This window comes from Molossus molossus, unplaced genomic scaffold (genome assembly GCF_014108415.1).
Source record: "Molossus molossus isolate mMolMol1 unplaced genomic scaffold, mMolMol1.p scaffold_m16_p_8, whole genome shotgun sequence".
NCBI lineage: Eukaryota > Metazoa > Chordata > Mammalia > Chiroptera > Molossidae > Molossus > Molossus molossus.
In genome coordinates this window covers 82,858,259-82,878,807 of record NW_023425402.1, presented here as the reverse complement: position 1 = coordinate 82,878,807, position 20,549 = coordinate 82,858,259, and the positions used below count along the sequence as shown (strand labels likewise).

Genomic DNA, 20,549 nt, shown 5'->3' with positions numbered 1-20,549 from the left:
TTACTTATTTAGTCAAAGGTATTTTAATCAAAACAAAAAAGCTATTGGTAGTTTAAAAGTCCCAAATACAGGTAATTAATAAAGCAAACCCATAAGCCTAATTATAGAAGAGACAGTGCCAGAAAAGATCAATTACTTGATCATTAATATATAGGCAAGAACATGTTTTCAATTATTTTAGAGCAAGATAAATTGTAACTAAGTAAAAACTGAATAGCAAAGTATCTTATACTCATCTATGTGACGGAAAACTTAGAAAACTGCAAACAATTGGGAAAGCTCGGTGTATCCAATGAAGACAAAACAGAGGATCTACTCACACCAACTCGTCTTCAGCAGCTTCCTTCTGTGCATCGAGATTTTTCCTCCTCAATTCTCTCATCATCTGATCAATCTCTTTCTGAAGCCCTTGCAAATTTCTCTCCAAGGCCTTGTCTTGAATTCCTAGAGTTTCATTTAGTTTTATAGCTTTTTCATTTACAGCTGCAGGGGGTAAAACAAATTTTGCAGATTAGTAAACAAAAATGCCACATGCAAAAACGCCACTCAACATCTGCTCCTCTCCACCATCTCCAAATGACACGTGGTCTGCCATGCGTCCCTGCCGTAGCAGAGGCAGTTAGCACAACGATCCTCAACCCACAGGGGAATGTGACATATTTCTCCATATTATGCTTTTGGGGGCATGGTAATTAAACCAGGGTGTTTTTACCCCAAAAGGAAGAAACAGAAACAAAACAAAACAAAACAAAAACCAAGTGGCTCAAATCCTCTTCAGGTAAGGAATAAAATAAATGAGACATGTAGCCGAACACTTGGAAGCTGAAAACATAAGGTCTCCATTGCTGGTAAGACTCAATCATATTCAATCTATTTAAAAAATACTGAATATGGTGGAGGGAAAAGGAGGGCATCTGTAATACTTTCAACAATAAAGATTTTTTTTAAAGTCATTACATTTGCAACTGTAAAAAAAAAAAAATACTGAGTACGGAAATACTATCAGCAATGAGACATTTAAAAATGAACCTGCTTTTGCACTTCAACATGGTTCTGTGCTCATGTTTTTACAGGATGGAGGTAAGGAACACTGGTCTAGGGACAAGCTTATAGATGGGGCTCAAAGATACCTTCCAGCAGTAACAACCATCATAAAAGTCTGTGTTTATTATGCATTAAATGGGGTTTCAAACTGTGCTCTTTGGAAATTTAGGATTCTCCATGTGCTTCAGGTATTACAAATGTCTGTTCTGCCACGACTTTCTTTTATAGGTTGGTATTCTGGGAAAAATTTCATTTGAAAAACGAATTCTATGTCAAATAAAAATTTGAAAAACTGGTGAATTGAAACATTCTTGCAATTCTACCATTAATTTTAGACCAACTTTTTCTGAAGTGTGTTCTATGGAACATTAATTTAACATGTTGAAAGGAGATACTCTTTTGAACTCTTTTGTCCATCAAACCCTGACTTGTATAATCTTACCTATGAAAATCCCTAGAATGAGGGTTCTGAGTTGGCCAAGAGGTATTTTCTAACATTCATGGCTATATCCTAAGACTTCTTTAAGATATAAAGAATCCGGAAATTCATTTCTATTCTTAGAGAAACTTTTCTGATTGGCATTGGTAAGAGCTGCTCCAAGGATACCATAGGCAGAGCGCTTGAAACAGGTGCACCTCATCTGGCCACGTAGCAGCCGCAGTGAGTGTCACAAGGTGGGTAAGTCGTGTGGTTCTGAAATGTGGTCCCCAAACGAGCAGCATCAACATCACCAAGAAACTTATTAGAAATGCAGATTCTTAGGCCCCACCCCAGACCTGCTAAGTTAAAAAATAATAGGGCTGGTGACCAGCAATCTATGGTTTCCCAAGTACTCCAGGAGCTTTGGATGCGTGCTAGAGAGTTTGAGAATCACTGGGCTAGTAGAAAGAATTGAGTTTTTGCCTCTGATTCTACCCTTTCCAGAATACATCTTTCTAAGTCTATTTCCATGATAAATGTCTTTGATTACAAAGTTGCTGCAGCCAACAGCTTATTCCTGAAATAGCCAGTTTAATTTGCAGAACAATTTGAATCAGGTGTTTTAAAAAACACATATGGCCATTCCTAGCCCTCTGGTAGAAATTATTATTCAGGTGCTGTATTCCTAGAAGGTAGTGAGGGTGTCTCTTTCTTGGTCAACTGGCTCATGGCCATACCTAAACATAAGCCAAATAAACTTCTCAAGATGTCACCCTTATTGTTAGTAATATATCACCTAGACTGTGTCATGTTTGTTAAGGAACCTCAATGACCATAGACTGATTGATTTGAAAGCTCTTTGGCCCAACAGACTCTGTGGGAACCATGCCAGAATGCTGATAATTAAATCTAAGAAATCTTAGACTTTAAGAAAAACCTGTAGATTTGACTGTTCCTGTAATACAGCCCCATCCTTTGGTCAGAGTGCACACCTTTCTGTGCAGTTGAGTATGACCAAAGGTAGATGGAAGTAACCATTGATTTCATTTGCATTCACCTAATTTTTTAAATAAAAGGGATAAACCCCATTTTGTAACCTGCCAAAATTGTTTGTTTTTCCTTTCTTAAGTTAATATACAAATGAGCTTTGGTTAGAGATGAAAAAAATTAAAGTAAATTTAGGTTTTGGGCACAGGTGGTATTGAGGAAGGGAGAAATGTGTGATACATCCTCCTCTTGTGGTCCATTCTCAAAGCTCAATTTCTGCAGTATCAGAGAGAGAAAAGGAAAATATGGCTGTACTTTTGGAATGCATCATTTTTTAAAACTAAAGCAATATGGCCCTGGCTGGTTTGGCTCAGCGGTTAGAGTGTCGGCCCACAGACCAGAGAGGCCTGGGTTCCGTTCCTGTAAGGGCATGTACCTCGGTTGCAGTTTGCCTCCAGCCCTGGTTGGGGTTGCGTGGGTGGCAGCCACTCGATGTGTCTCTCTCACATTGATGTTTCTCTCTCTCTTTCTCCCTCTCTCCCTCTCGCTCTACCTGAAGATGAATGCAAAAATGTCCTCAGGTGATGATAAAAAAACAAAAGCAAAACAAAACAAAGTAAAGCAATTAGAAAAAATTATTAGGGTACCCAAAAACTGCTTTAGAAAAATGATGCTGTATTAAGACAGTAAGTTAATAGAAGAGGTCCGATTGGTCCACTGTTTCTATCTATGGAAGCTGAAATCTCTCCGAGAATTTTTAAACTAAAGATGAATGTGGTAGTCTCTTACTCAAAGATACACAGCACAGCTTCAGTATGTTTTTAATGTATTGAAAAATAATTGTAACAAATATATCTTTTAAATTTATTTATTTCTACCTTATTTCAAAGGAAATTTAAAGTAGTTTTAAAATTTCTTTAAAACAAGATGAAGTTAACTTAAAGGAGATGGTAAAGATTTAAAATTAATGTAAATCAGCAGAAATACTAATGGACAGAAAGACATACCATAATATTCAGTGCGGTGGATCCTAAATCTAGCACTAAGCATCTTAGTGTGTGTGTGTGTGGGGGGGGGGGGCAAAAATAAAGTACTTGAGAGTTATGCAGTATACATAACATACAAATAAAATAATGCCTTAGGAGAAGCAAAGCTAGTTTTCACAATGAACCTAAAAAAAGTATTTTTTGATGGGTAAATTTATCATTAATGACAAATACTTCTGTGATCTGAGAAACAGAAAAGAAGGTGCCTAGCATTTATTAAGTCCCATAATATGTCAGGACATAACACTAACGGGTTTATATATGTTCACTCATTAATTCTAACAGTGTGTGGAATAAAATATTCGTGATCTAATCAGAAGTCATAGCATAGTACACTTTAAACATTATAATGAGATAAGAATGCCTTAGATTAATGGATGTTGATGATCTGTAAAGAGCCATGACTTATGGTAGAGGACAGGGTGAGTAAAGTATTCCATTTAAACAAAACTGAGAAAGGTACTACCAGGCCGAAGCATTCATTTTCTCCACAGCACTTACTGCCACTAATAAAACCTAAAAATACAGATGATTATTCCAAGTATTGTCATTTTAAGTGAGAAAGAAAAAGGATGTAGATATGTTGTATTATCCACTTAAAGCTTTTGATGAGTTTCCTTTTCTTAAAAAAAAAAGAAAAATCCATTGTACTACACTACCAAGCCTTGCAGTATATACACACATCTCAATCAGGATTTAGTTTAACTTTGGCATATCAAATGCACACTTTTATAAAATTTTAACAGTTGGCTCAATCCTGCCAAACTTCTTTTATGAAGGGCTGTGGTGATGATTCTTGCCATCATTCATGTTAGTACCTGCTGGGAGAGAGAGTAGTCGTCACATACTTCTCAGGTGCAGGATCACAGCCTCACCCATGACGCCACATGTGCATTAGAGAAAAGGCCTCATTTGGACTGACACAGCCAGACCACCTGACTGATGTCCAACTAGGGAATGGGTCACCTTTGATGATACTTAACCCTTTTCTCTGGTGGCTAGATTGTGGATGGTGAACAAAGCCTGGGTTAAATATCATTTCCACTCTGCCCCCTGCTGGTGGTCTTTGACCAGTGCACAAACTGAGAGGGCGAGGGCATGTGTAGAGAAGTCGTCAGTGCTGATATTGGAGTCTACTGAAAACAAATTAAAGGTTGTTCTTCTGTACCAATGTTTGATTGAATAGATAAAAATGAGTTCAGCCTGGCTGGTGTGGCTCAGTAGATTAAGCATTGTCTCATGGACTGAGAGGTCCCGGTTCAATTCCCCATCAGGGCACATGACCAGGTTGCAGGCTTGATCTCCAGAAGGGGGCGTGCAGAAGGCAGCCCATAGATGTATCTCTCTCACATCACTGTTTCTCTCTCTCTCTCTTCCTTCCTCTCTCTCTAAAAAATCAATAAAAACATATTTTTAAAAAATGAGTTTACGGGATAGGCTTCTGGGTGTTTGTTGGGTGTTTGAGAATGAGACAGAAGGAAAAGGAAAGTTTCTGGAGTACTGATGAGTGTCTCGGGAACCCAGGCACAGTGACATTGCTCTACCTGCAATGGGAGGGGTGTGTGTGTGTGTGTGTGTGTGTGTGTGTGTGTGTATTTTTTCTTTTTCCCCATTGGGGGGAGTTGGTACTTCAAGCAGCATTAATAGAAAATAAAACCAGGAAAAGCACAACTTCATCAGGCAGAGGATTAACCTCAGGAGTTAACAGATGTTTCTAGCAGGAGTAATTTCTGTTTCAGGTCCTGACATATTTTGCCTCAGATTAAAACTCTTGTTTCTTGCAGTGGGGAATCGTTGGGAGCTTCTGTCGCTTGTTGGCCAGTGATTCCTAAGAATTACCTGTCAGGATCTGGCGTGAAGGTTTTATCTCAGGTCCTGACTTATTTGGCTATCTTATAAAGCAAAAGCAGACTACCTAAAGTACATAACACTGCAGAGCAATAAAAAATGGTTCAACATTTAAAAGCAAACAAATAAAACCAAACAAACCCTTTTCTTACTTTCTAAACATGAGTGCATGTTTATTATATATTAATAGATATTTAAGAACTATTTTTTTTGTTGTTGTTATCACCTGTTTTCTTTATGAGTTTCTCAGTCTGGGCTTTTGCCCAAAGATGGCTTCCCTTTGCTTCCCAGACAGATTGGCAGATGCCAAGAACTGAGTCCTGGAGGACTGCGGACTAAATGCCGCACAGCTTCTGGTAAGTCAGCACATCCAAGTCCCAAGTAACAGATGTTCATTAAAAACCAGCACCAAGTGTTTTAAAAGGCATTTTGAGAAATTAAAGTGCTGCTTTAATGGACTGAGCAGATTGATAAAATTAGCTTTAAAAAATTAAACATCTTTTAACTAGATTTGAATACAAACAATAGCAAAGCATAAGTTGCCCATTAGTCATTACATCCTAATAGCCATTCCTTGAAATGCGAAGCATTCCTACAGGAGTACATTCCATCTCTTGCTCCTCTGCTCTCACAATTACTAACTTACTGGCTGTTGTCACCACTTTAGCACTTGAGGTGGTACGTTTTCAGCAGCTCATGCCCTTGAAAAACTCGACCAAAATACTTTTAAAACCCATCCCTCAAATTTAGAAATGACGGCCCTTATTAGAGACATTCCAGCCCTGTGTAATCCCTTTTTCTATTTTTCTGCTGGGAGAAATAATGACTGAACAGAGGCTTCTGTCATACCTTCTGCATCCTGGACAAGGTCCTTAATGAATTCTGCTAAGGAGTTTGCTCTTGTGTTGGTCCTCTCAGCATCCTGTCCAGTTTGCTCGCCATCTGCTGTTACTTTGGTAGCCTAATGATCCAAATTCGGGAAAAGCACAATTAATAGAGATGATTAAGCTACTGTTAGATAAACTTCCACTGGCTACATTTGCTTTCAAATATTACTTTGAGCCAAAGGCAATCGATGAATTATTGATCAGATGTACTGGAAGTGACACCCTGCGCTCAAGTATACAATTAAACTTTATTACTTCTTCCATTAAATGGAAATCAGAGGGCTGTATTTGGTCTTTTTAAAACCCTTTTTACATGCAATGGCACAGAAGAAGCGATAAAGCACAATTATTTTTGAAATATTAAGGTACTGTTGCCAAAAGTCTTTAATGAATTCTTCAGTCTCCACATGTTGCAGTTTTGTCCATATTTTATTTACTGAAAAAGTGTGGAGTATAGCAATGATGGAGGCACAGGCAGTCTGTCTCAATAAGCTTGATCCGATAGATTCAGTGGAAATCAATACATTAATTAATGAAACAAAAAAGGGGAAATGCTTAGCTACTAGGTAGTAAATGCTTGTTTTATAACACTCTAAAGATGCCAGTAAAGCATTAAAGAAGAATAAATGCTAACTTTTCCCACATGTAATCACCAGAAAAGATGGATGTTAATCCTAGAACCATACATTTCTGTCAACAGAGTAAAACAGAACCCCAAACCAGCCTCACCTCCCAAAGACAATCCGTATACAGTTGCACCTTTATTCACATTGAAGGTACCACTTAGACACAATGGAGTCAATTTCATGTGTTCACGGTTAAGATATACCATATTTAGTCAAATGAAAATGGCATGTGTAATAATAAAAGTTTCTTAAAAGATACTACAAGATTTAGAACAACTTAAAATAAGTTTACATTTTATTTTTTATGTGTATGCATGTGATAATAAGTATGACTTCTCTTTTAAATAAAGAGATTGGAATAATCCAGTTACAAATAATGAGCCACAAACTGCTTCAAAATAATTCGCATAAGGTCCAAGTTGGCAGAGTTATTAATGCTCTAAAATCATGTACCAGAATGCTTGCATTCTAGATGGTCAAAGAATTCACATTTAAAAAAATGTATAAAAGTGGATTTTAAATAGAACTTAAAATAGAACTAAATGTCTGGCCAGCACAGAACATGGTTAGAGATGCTACAGAAATTGTATTGCATGTTCTGAGTTCCGAGGAACAGTAAGAGGGTTAATTCATGAAAGTTTTCAAAGTTTTGCAAAAAAGGTAGCGTATAAAGTCCAACTATTATCATCTTCTCAACCTTCAAGCATCTGAAAGGTTGAAAAGATAAGAATTCATTGGAAGCTTTTTAAAATTCCTCTTTAGAGTTTGCAGTATATATACACAATAATTTGGAGAGTGTCAGTCATTGTGTTAGAATGCTCTTGGTAAACTCCTAAAATATTCATAATGAAATTATTTTAACTTTGAGAATCAAGGCTCAGATGGGTCGAATAACTTCTTACACACCCACACCACACGTATAATTTTTTAAATGTTGTTTTTGAATTATTGAGGTTAACAGTTTGAGATGTTGACCATCTAAACTGTTTTAGATGTTTGTCTAGATGTTTGTATAGCCTGGACTTGACTGTACTCTATGATATTCCTCCTATTTTCACCTGTCACTGAGTACTATAATACAGGACTTGATCTACATTATGGTCATCTTTCAATATCTTATCATAAGAATTAATGTATCACCAACACTAGTATCTCTTACTACAGAGAAAATGTACATTATAATCTGAACTTAATTTTTTTGGCTTAATCAACATCTTACCCAAAAGGTCATAATTTACATAAATATTCATACCTTTGAGCTTAACAAATCTTGTTAATCGTTCAAAGCATCACATTTTTTGAAAAATAAATATATATTGATATACTGTCCTTTTGAAATTCTGGATAATCAGAATTGACTTCTACTTACCTAATTAATTTATACAGTAAGGCATCAACATCATCACTAACAAACTCAGTGCCGATTATATGAGTACTCCAATATTAAGATGTCAAGAATGCTACATGACCCGTGCTAAGAAACAAGTTAAAAGAGTTATGACTAAGACTCTATGCAATCAACCTCCCTGCTTCCTTTTAGTATCTGACACGTGTCAAGCTCTGCCCTTCCTAGGGCCTTCTTGTACCCTGTTGTCCTTGCCTGAAATGAGCTTCTTCCCTATACTTTCAGTGATGGATCCTCGTCATCCATCAGCTTTCAGTTTAACAAGCATCTCTTCTTGGTGTGGCCATTTCCCGGGCACCTTTCTAGGTTTCTGCACTTCCTACAGCAAAACATTTCCTTCATAGCACCATGCATTGTAGAATCACTTATTTATGTGTTGGCTTACCTACCTATTTATTGGCCACCTCCCTGACTATCTAGTAAGTTCTAAGAGGTCAAGACTTTGGTCTGTTTTGCTCATCACTTTATATCTAGCTCCTTGTATGATGTCTACCTTATAGCAAATATTAAATGAGTGTTGTTAAATATATTGACTAAACAACAATTTCTTATCTAATTTTGCCAACCTATTAGCATCCTTATTGCCTACCTTTCAATGCACATTCCTGGAAAAAGCTTTTGTTCATACTATTGCTCCGTAACTCCTCCCCAATTATCCAAAATAAATCCAGCCTTCAAGATTCAGTTCCAACCTTACCCGCTCTGTGAAACCATCCCTGACTATTTTGCACATGCTCTCTTTTCTTATATAGTAAAAAACAAACATTGATCATTACCCCCATTCATGACTATTTTGAGTCATTACTTTGTTAGGTGTTTTGCCATATCTATGCAATCTTCATCCTTAGGGGGAAGGGGGCGGGTGCCGGGGCTATGTCTTACCTCTCTGTATCCCAGAGTGCCCGGCAGTGTCTGGCAAATTGTAGGGGGTCAAAGGTGTTGGGTGCTCGGCTGATATAATGATAACCAAACCAACTATCCCTTTGATGTTCTAAAGCTTGTTGAAGGAAAATAAAATCTCTCTCCATGTGCCTTCTCAATACCATTGAAACTGGCCACATGCCTGGTGTGATGCTGGCCCGTGAATGTGGATGGCTGGGCAGTTTTCAGAGCCTCGCAGGAAGCTACAGCTTATGCTGAGGGGAGAGGCAGCCCCCAGAGCTGTTGTTTCCAGCACACCGCAGTCTCATCGCTGGCTTCGCAGTAACTCAAACTAGCCTGTGGTTACACATCACATCCTGTGCTGGTGTGGATGGGGGCTGGGCCTGGGGGTGGGCAGGACTGATCTCTGGGCCAGCGCAGCGCTTACCGAGGAAGAAGATGACCTTCCTCTGCCCAGACAAGAGCTGCCTCTCCTGGATGTACTCTCGGAGAGGAGGGGTGTGAGGGTCCTGGCACCAAAAGGCATTTACTCCTGGTACTATGACTCTACAAGATGGGTGATATCGTCAGGCTCAGCTGTACCTCGGATGGATATGTGTGCTCAGAAGGGCTTACAATACTCTCCAGTGTCTCATTTACTTTTCCGGCCTTTGGAGATACATGGAGGGCATGATTCCTAGTTCTATGCTGGGGAAAATAAAGATATGGCGAGGTCGAGTGACTTATCTAAACTTACACATACAGGGAATTGAGCACAAAGCACGGATTTTCCATCTCACAGCTTTATGCTCTATCTGTATCAAACATCCAGGAAGACTAGAAAAACACAGAAAAAGTTTAACATTCTGGGTGGGAGGAAGGGCACTGTTCTAACTTATGCACAACTTTATGTGCCTAAGCTTTAGGTTTACGTAAATGAACGTATTTAAAAATTCATATCAGAACAGCACGCAGATACATTTTTAAGGATCGTGTCTCATTACACAATAATTAAGTTGAAGAGTCGCTCTGTCAAGACCACCCAGGAGGGACTCCATAAAGAAAACCTATGACAAATACACTATTGCCTATGAGAGTGGTGATAGTGGTAGCACTGTAAAAAAGGGACATTTATAAAAGTCAGTTTTATCCACTATTGCAGATGAATGTTGAATAGTACATGATAGGAGCTATCTGTCTGGTACAGTTTGGCTCTTCTTGTATTTCATTAAATTGTTATCCCCATCCCTTAATCATCTTTCCTCTTATTTACTATAATCTTGTCTTCTCATTTATCCTAATATGTTGTACAATCTTCCTTTCATTCTCTATCTTTGATTTTCTTATTTTCACATCCTCTTACCTCTGTCTTATAATCTTTCTGGTGTTCTGTTGCAAATGATGCCTTATGCAATACCTTGTACATATCTGTCTTACTTTTGATTACCTTTTTTCTTCTTTACATTCAAGTTTACTCAAATAGGTATATTCTCCTTTTCTTTTTTTCCCCTTTTCCAGAGTATTTATATCTAGGCAGCATGCATTACCATTAGCCACACATTAATTTACTTCTGAACAATGTAGCTGTTGCTCTCTTGCTTTAGTTTGAGTAATTCTCATTGTGCCTCTTGAAATCTGCACATAATTTTCTTGGTCGGATATTACTACCATCTCTCATTTTCTTCCTTCTTTATGTTAAACTGGAATCTAATGGAGCAAATCTAACTACTGAATAGACAACATTGCTTAGATACCATTCACCTTTGCATTTGCAGGCTTACATGGTTTTCTGCTAAAATTAAATTTCAGATCTAATAATTTATATGATAGTCTCAAGAGTCATCGTCAAACACTACCAGTTCTGTGTGTCAGTGAAGCACTCTTCAGGCATACTGCTAAGACAAACACACAAGGAAAGAGGCAGGGAACCACCAATTGACCCTGTGCAATTACAGTAAGTCAGTTCCATGTGGAATTTTTCCCTAAATATTGCTAGTGTCCATTTTAAAAGTTATAAACCAAACAGGTATGATCTGTCATACATTCTTTCTCTCTCTCTTTGAAAATATAATAGCAGAAATAAAACAAACAGCCCTGGCCGGTTTGGCTCAGCGGTTAGAGCGTCAGCCTGCAGTACAGAGAGACCCGGGTTCGGTTCCCGCTAAGGGCACGTACCTCGGTTGCAGTTTGTCCCCGGCCCTGGTTGGTCATGCGGGTGGCAACCACTCGATGTGTCCCTTCACATCGATATTTCTCTCTCTCTCTTCCTCTCTCTCCCTCCCTCTCTGTCTGAACAAAAAATGCAAAAATGTCCTTGGGTGAGGATTAAAAAAAAAAAAAGAAATAAAACAAACAAAAAGTTCTTGGCAACTTAAACCTTGTAAAACTATAAACAAGACATTACAAATATGTAATATTGTTGGCACTTAAGTCATTTAAAAACTAATTTCATCATTTTGGAAGTGCTTAATCTTCATTTAAATTTGATTTTAAAATTTTACATAGGCAGTAAAAGACAAAGTAAATAAACCTAAACTTTGATATTTTGTATAGTTCAGTCTAATACATAAGTAGCACTCTCCTCTTATAGAATATAAACATAAGAGATGTTTATTAAAGAAAGAAAAATATCCAGTTCAATAGAATTGTAAATATATTCTTGGTTTTAGTACATTTTTGAGAAATTCAAAATCAGTACTTATTTTGGGTTTCTCTACCTTTTATCTTGCTGTTCAAATGCGATTATTTAAATTATTCATAACAATTAAGTTAATTACTTAAAGAAATATTGACTGAACACCTACTATGTGCATGGTATTGGTAATACTGCGGTGAGGAAAAAAATAAGACATATTTCCTATCCATTTGGAGCTCATGATTTGATGTGGTAGAAAGGTATTTGTCAAATGATCATGCAAATAAATTATAAAAATTACAAACTGAAGAAAAAACACAGTGGTAGAAGAACTTATAGAAGAACGCTCATCATACCAAATGTCACAGAAAGCCCCCATGAGACAGGCTCCCATGTGCTAGGGTTAGAAAGGTGAAAGGAATGAACAGAAGTAAACAAGACGTAGGAGGAAGTGATTGTCTTCAAGGCTAAAGAAAATATGTGTGGGAAGTCTCTGTGGTGGGATGAAGTAACCGAAGGATAGTAAAGGCTGGAGAAGCAGATGGCCAGGGAAACAAGGGGTGGGAGATGTGGCCAATAGGTGGATTTTGGCCTTTATCCTGAGAGCAATGAGCAGTCAGGGGGAAGAGTTTAAGCACAACGGTGGCATAATCAAATCTGGAAGAGCAAAAGTGCATTCTAGCTACACTGCAGAGGATAGCTTGGGAAGAACACAAGAGTAGAAGCGGAGGGACTAGCTAGAAAGATAATGTGGTAATCTCAAACTAAAGTCTATGAAGAGTGGATGGGAGTGGGGTAGTCGAGATGAGATCTATACACAGAAGCGGAACCCAATTGGATAACCCAATTATCTAATGGATTGGATAATTGGAAGCAGAATGAGGCATCAAAGAGGATTTCTAGGATTCTGGATTATATGTGCAATGCATACAGGTTATGGTGACCAGACAGTGAGTTGGGGAAGAGACGAGGCTGGGAGATAAGCAAGAATCAGACTACAATGGGAGAGCATCACCTGTCATCCTGAACAAAGGGAGAGCCTCTGTCGAATTGGAAAGGGAGTGATATGATCAGATCTGGGATTTATAAAGTTGCCTCTGCCATAGGTCCGTGAGTTGGTTGGAGTTGAATAGGCTTAGAGAGAGAGAGAGAGAGAGAGAGGCCATACAAGAGAATTGAATTGGGCTAAGTGTGAAAAAGAAGGTAGACTGAGGGGAAACTCACTGATTTATCTTTTGGGAGACATATTGGAGGATACATCACTGAGGTGCTCAAGGAGAAAATATGAGTTTTAAGATGAAGGTGATGAGTTTAATTTGAGACATCCAGTTGGTAGTCAGGGACATAAGACAGAAGCAGAAAAATTAAGTCTATCTTGAAAACACAGATTTTTGAATCATCAGCATATCCATGGCAATTGAAGCACAGAGAAAGTTTACAGAGTGAACAGAGACGTCGACTGTGGACTGGACCTCAAGAAAACCAACTCAAAAGGATGAGAAAGGCCAGAGACTCAAAAGAAAAAATAGAGAAAGTATGTCAAGAAGGAAGGAAGTATTAAAAGTGGCAATTGTTGTAGGGAGTTCAAGTAAAATGAAGTTCCCATTGGATTTAGTGACCAACTTGTCACTTAGTTATCTTGTAGAAATAGTTTTAGTAGCATGGTGGGAGTGGAAATCTATAGTGCAGTAGAGTGAGAAGTGAATACAGACCTGTCTCCAAATCTTTCCAAAAATTTGGCTGTGAAACAAAAGGAGGAGGTGGGGGCAGTAGCTATAGGGGTATATGGAGTTGTCCTAAAAGAAAGCACCTCCATATTCCACACATATTGTAGGACAGCTTGAATATATTAAATATGATCCCCATATTTAAGGGACGTATATTCCAATGGGGATATAAAATGACAATAAATCAAATACACTGAAAGAGATCTGATTATGTAATATTTTGCTTTTATAATATTTCTACATTAACTAAATTATATAAAATACATATTAAAATGTTTGTTTGGGGGAGGAATATTATTTTCTTTACCAAGGGGTATTAAAGAACTAGATTGCTCCATGAAAAAAATGAACACAAAATATATTAACATTTGAAGGCGAGAGGGCAGCTCCCACACCAGATTCAGGATGAGACTCACCAAATGATTTAAAAATACTGAGATTGTATTAGTCCCAAAGCAACGGGTCAGTCTACAGAGCAGAGATAAGGGGGCACCAAAGAGACTGGCTGTATCAGTGAAAGCACTCTCCATAGGAAAGGAAGCTGGGGCCCTCAGGTAACTATGGGCTCCCAACAGTTCTCAACCTTGCCTGACGTCTGAATCATCTGGAGAGCTACTGAGAGTCCCAGTGCTCATACTGCACCTCAGACCAACGATGTCACAACTTCGGAGGTGAGACCTGGCAACAGGCAATTCCAATGTGCAGTCCTAGTTTAAGGAATTGTCTCCTGATGAAGCTATGGATAATAGAAAGTCATGGCCACTGCACTTCTGTTCTGGTCCAATTGCTAGCTCATTCATAGCTGTGAGATAAAGGTACTGGTGGTCTTAGCCTGATATTATTGAATATTTAAGTCAACTTGTCCTCTAGTTATGATTCCATGTGTATCAGCTCACCTTTGGATTATCAAGTAGGTTGGCCACAGGGAAAGAAAGAATTGGGTATTTAAGGTCTCCCTGACAGTTATGTTTATAATTATAAATGTGGTAGTGACAAGGTTAATTAATGAATGAATATTTCCATTTCCTCCCCACTTACTTCATCAAGGAGAGCTTTGCTTTCAGCCGTCTTATTTCTAGGCTTTTTGTGTTATAAAATCTGAAGAATGGGCAAATAAAAATGGCATTGGAGTATGGAAAAAAGAGTCATTTTACAGTGCAGAAATATGGCAAATAGTACCTCTGCCAGGTGATCAGGATCAACATTGATAGTAATGACGTATTGATTACATGAGCTCTTAATATGATGTGACAAAAATGATACTTTCCCTCTGTAGTTTTTCCCACAAAAAACTTATAACTCTATCTCATCATGAGAAAAACATGAGACAAATGTCAACTGAGGGATATCTTATGAATACATGAACTTATCAAAATTGTTAAAATCATAAAAAACAAGGAAAGTCTGAGAAACTGTCACAGTCTAGAGGACACAGCCCAAGAAGACACAATGACTAAATGTAATAGACTCTAGAACCATAAAAAGTAAAAATTAAAGAAATCTGAAAAAAGTAGTCTTTAGTTGATAATAATGAATCAATATTAGTTCACCAGTTGTAACAGATATACCATACTAAGGTGTTAACAGTAACGGAAATGATGTGGGGTATATGGGATATCTCTGTACTATCTTTGCAACTCTTGTAAACCTAAAAGTATTCTAAAATATAAAGGTTTATTAAAAATAGTACTGAAATGAACTCAATTTGTATCATAGAACTAAATGTAAAATGCAAAACTATACAAAAAATATAAAAACTCCAAGATAACATTGGAGAAAATCTAGATGATTTTGGGTATGGTGACAACTTTGTAGATACAGTTTCAAAGGTATGATCCATGAAAGAAATAATGGTAAGTTGGACTTCATTAAAATCAAAATCATCGGTGCTATGAAAGACACTGTCAAGAGAATGAGAAGGCAGGCTATAGACTGGGGGAAATACTTGCAAAAGACATACCTGATAAAGGATATATCCAAAACATACAAAGAACTCTTAAAACTTAGTAAGAAAACAAACCACCTAAGTAAATAATTAGAAAAAACTTTTTGTGTATTCAAATTACTGTAACAAAATACCATATACTAGATGGCTTATAAAGGACAGAAGTTTATTTCCCACAGTTCTGGAGACGGGGAGTGCAAGATCAATGCCCCAGCAGATTCAGCGTCTGGGGAGGGCCTGCTTCCTGGCTCCTGGCAACATCTGTTTACTGTGTCCTCACAAGGCAAGGAGGGGTCAAAGCGTTCCTCTGGAGTCCCTTTTGTAAGGGCACTAATTCCATTCGTGGGGGCTCTAACCTCATGACCTAATCACCTCCCAAAGGCCTCACCTACTAATTTCATCACCTTAGGGGTTAGGATTTCAACATAAGTATTTTTGAGGGGACATAGCAAGCCCTGAACAGACATCTCATCAAAGAAGACACATAGATGGCAAATGAGCATATATAAAGATGCTCAACATTACATCTCATTAGGGGATTATAGCTCAAAACAATGATGAGATCCCGCCATGCACCTATTAGAATGGTCAACATGCAAAACAGCAATACCACCAAATGTTGGTGAGGATGTGGAGCAATAGGAACTCTTATTTGTTGCTGCTGTGAATGCAAATGGAACAACCACTTGGGAAGATAGTTTGGTGATTTCTTACAAAACGAAATATACTCTTACCATATAATCTAGCAATTATGTTCCTTAGTAATTACACAGATGAATTAAAAACTTATGTATTTGGACTTTTATAGTGGCTTTATTCATATTGCCAACATGTGGAGGCAACCAAGATGTCTTTCAGCAGGTGTATAGATAAATAAACTGTGGTACATTTAGACAATGGGGGAAAAAAAGAGAGCTATAGAGCTGATACCATTGCAATGAGCTAGTTATTAATAATAGCAATGGAGCAAAGAGGGAAGTTAGATTTATAGGCATGTCATTTGGGCAGCTCTACCAGGAAGCTGCAAATTTGCACTCCCCAGGGAACCAGTGGTCCATTCCCTGCAAAACACTTGGGGAAGGGACTGGACAAAGGGAAATATGGGGGGCATGCATAGTGAAGTTGGGGTGATGTAGGGAAGGTGCTTGCTGCTAGTCAAATCTGGGAACAAAGATAATGGGCTGGGGGGCAGTGCCACTACAAGCCCATGAAAATGTGGGGATACAAACTCCCAGGACAAAGGAACATGCTTTCTTAGCTCTCTGGTTCCTTTGGTTTTGCTCCTGCTTCCTTACATTCACCTGTGTTCCCCCCATAGCATGGGGCCCTGTGGACTCCACATGCAAGGGACTGGTGGACTGCACCAGGGGACACAAGCTCAGCGAGCCTGCTGCTGGATTAGACTGTGCAGACGTGCAGCAGACCCTCTGGGCAGTGGCTTTAATCCCAGCTCTGCCGAAGCCACAGCTACACCTCTATGATGGGGCGAAGGGAAATGGGTCCTTGGAAACTCAGGGATTTAATTCCATGCTAATAAAAATCACTCGGTCTCCCATGTCAGTCTCAGAATATTATTTTTCTCGTGATACTGCAAGAAGCCCACTTCCACCAGCCACTCGTGGGGACGAGAAGAGGTGCCCACCAATACCAAAGCCATTGGAAGACGTGTAGTAGTACTAAGAGAAAGTAGCCAATCTGAAAAGGCTACAGACTATACAACTTCTTCCATACTCTAGAAAAGGCAAAACTGTAGAGACAGTAAAAAGATCAGTGGTTGTCAGGAGTTACGGAGGGGGCAGGGATGAACAGGTGGAGAACAGAGGATTTTTAAATAAGTGAAACTACTCTGTGATACTACAATGGTGGAGACACGCCATCAAACGTTTGTCAAAACCCATAGAATGTACAACACCAAGAGTGAACCCTAAAGTAAACTGTGGACTTTGAGATGATAACGAGACACTCCAGTGAGGGATGTTGGTGAGGAGGAGGCTATGCTTGTGTAGGGGCAGGGGGTATATGGGAACTTTTGGTATTTTACAATTCATTTTGCTTTGAATCTTAAACTTCTCTTATATATACTGTTTATTTTTTTTAAATTTAGCATGGGAAAGTCTGCTGGAAAGATAAAGGATGGAGTTTAAGACATAATGAAAATCTGATTCTCTTGGTGAAATATTTCTTGAGTCTCTATACTCAGATCCCTGGAGTGTAATCAGTTCAATGAGGGCGATGACTGTGTCAGTTTTGCTTATACCTCTATGGCTAGCATCTGTCATTCTGTCTTCGCACCTAGAGCATGGTAGACTCCCAACAAGTATTAATTCAATGGCTGAATAAAATGCCACTTTTCCATGGAATTTTCCCTAATTACCATTATCAAGATTAAATTATTCCACATATATGTATTTCTCAGGTATATTTCTTTATTTTATTTCAAGTTGTATATTTACTTGCGGTTGTCCCCCACACCTACATGCTTCGGTACACAGCACACACACACATACCCCAAGCTCCTTGAACAAAAAGGCTGAATCTTATTTGTATCTTTCATCTGCTAGTACCTAGCTTGGGCTTTGTATGAACATTCCTGTGTGCTTGGTGAATTGAGTTTACTCAGCTATGATCTGTTTAAAATTTCTTATTTATCTGTATTCACATAACAAATACAAAATTATTAAATATAACTTACTATGAGATAAACGTTCTCATTAATTAATGCCTAACTACATTTGGCAAGAAACTCTATTTTGTATTTGTACATTCCATATTGCTGGTAGGAGATTATGAAAAAGCATTTAGTATGCTATTTGTAACATCAGGGCCATTGTTTGGCATTTTGTGTTTAGAAGTTCATTTGATTTCCCTGTAGAAGTTTTCCTAAACTAGCATCAGGTGAGGTGGAAACAGTACCAGGCCAGTGGGAAGCCAGGTACTGGGCCTGCTTAGGTCCCTGTGATACATCATAAAATGATACTATTTAACTAACCTAGTTATTAATAACAGAATGGGAGCCAAGGGAAGGCCAGATAGTACAGGCATGCTATCTGTGCAGCTTTGCCAGGAAAATGCAGTTAACACTCCCCCAGGAAGCCACTGGTCCATTCCCCACAGATCACTGGGGGAAGGGACTGGAGAGGGGAGAGCAGACGAAAGTCCAGTGAAGTCTGGATGAAAAGGAACTTGTCTGTCAGTCACACCTGGGAACAGGTCATTGGCCAGAGTAGGTGTGCAGGAAGATTTGAGATGTTTAATCCTCTGAACAAAGAAGCTCTTGCTCTCTTGTCCTGTTGGCTCCTGGCTTTCTTGTTGCAGGGGGTGCTCTCTTGGCTCCTGCATTTGCCCACATGGCCCATGGCCACGTGGACCCTACACACAATAAACTAATGGACTGCAACTAGTCTAATGCTAAACCGGACACAGGCTTTGCTTCTAGCTCTACTGAACCCCAGCTGCATATCTTCCAGGACTGTGTTAAGGGAAACGAGACTTTGGGAACCCAGGGATGTAATGCCACACAAATAAAAATCACTCATCTTCCTGTGTGAGTCTCAGAACATTAAAAAAAAAAATGTTTTTACTGATTTCTTTTTAGAGAGAGGAAGGGAGAGAGAGAGAGAAACATCCACGTGAGAGAAGCTTCCATCAGCTGCCTCCTGCACGCCCTCTACTGGGGATTGAGCCCCAAACCCTGGCATGTATGCTGACCAGGAATCAAACCAGGACCTCTCAGTTTATGGGACAATGCTCAGTCCACTGAGCCACACTGACCGGGCTCAAAAAATTATTTTTCTTGACATACTGTAAGGACATTCCCCCCCCCCCCCCCAGCCAGTAGTACTTAGTGGGGAAGAGGACACCCCACTTCCACCGATAATACCTGGGTTTAAAGAACTGTATGTATGGCTCTCAATAATTTACTTCACTGTATGGCCTGAAGTATATCTTCTTAAAAAAATGGACTAAATAATCTGTAAGAACTTTCTTGCACCAATATTCTTTGTCATTTAATGCTCATAGATAATCATCACACCGGATCCCTAAACTACAGGCCAGTTTTCCTGTTCATGTATTTTTCTGGCCACAAGATGGCGAACTTTATGTTGTCGTATTCATTCTCTACCAGCAAAAAGAACCTTAGCCCTCTGGCAGTTTTGAGTCTGATAAAGGCAACTCGGACTTTGCATCCTGATTCTAAAAAGTGTCTTAAATGCTTTGAATGCTCACAATAAAGGCGATTTCCTCTTTTGTGTAGGAATACTGATATAGATGGCGTTTCTATTCAAATGCAAAAGTCCCATGATGAGATCAAAGAGACTACCAGTATTTTCATTTGTTTTTCTTTTTTCCTTACATAGGCAGAGACAGTACTTTTGAAATTCAGAATTGATTAAAAACTTTACTCTGGAGGTGACTAGGTAGAGTTTTCAAAATAATACTGTCATTCTGGTATTTTCCGCCATTGCTCTTGACCTTCACAAGCACCCCAACCTTTTTGGTGCTGCTGGGTCCTCAGGGATTATTATTTGTGGCAAAAGCAGCAAATCAAAAATATGTCTATTGCAAGCACCAAAATGGGAACACGGAAGGACAAGATTTGCATTTCAGAAATTCGAAGTAATTTTCCCTCATTTACATGATCTATCTGCTTTAAGAAGATTTAGGGTTTTGCCAACTTACCCTGGTCAGGAGCTCATTCATTTCTGTCACCAGTGTGTTCAGATTGCCCTCTGCCAGCTGAATGAGCCTCTCCGGGGCCCTCTGAGGGGAGAGCAAGTGCTGAAAGAGATTTCATTCATTTATACATTTCAGTAAATGCTTCTGCAGTGGTCATGAGCTTGAACATTTAACAGAACACATTTTTCCTTTGTATACAACAAACTTCTCACCTCTGAAGAAAAGAGAAAGAAATCATTTCAATTGGGCATGTGTAAGTGTGGAATATTTTGGCAAATACTACAAATTGAAGTAATGTGCTGAGGAATGACTACGTTCCAGGCTTTTTTTTTTTTTTTATACACTGAATTCTATGACGCGGCCATGGGGTAAATGTTATTCCACTTTTTGTAGGAGGAATCTGGCCTGAGAGAGTTACAAGCTTACACGAGACCACACAG

At 38.7% G+C, this 20,549-nt stretch overlaps 1 protein-coding gene across 1 annotated transcript in view; it reads right to left on the bottom strand.

The window, feature by feature from the left end:
* LAMA2 (laminin subunit alpha 2) overlaps window positions 1–20,549 on the bottom strand; it is a 403,470-nt gene that overhangs the window by 105,449 nt on the left and 277,472 nt on the right. Inside the window, exons 34-36 of the mRNA XM_036247762.1 lie at window positions 20,113–20,211; window positions 6,196–6,307; window positions 321–483 (exon numbers count right to left, since the gene is read on the bottom strand). Coding sequence (XP_036103655.1) covers window positions 321–483; window positions 6,196–6,307; window positions 20,113–20,211 — 374 coding nt within the window. The remainder of the gene's footprint in view (window positions 1–320; window positions 484–6,195; window positions 6,308–20,112; window positions 20,212–20,549) is intronic.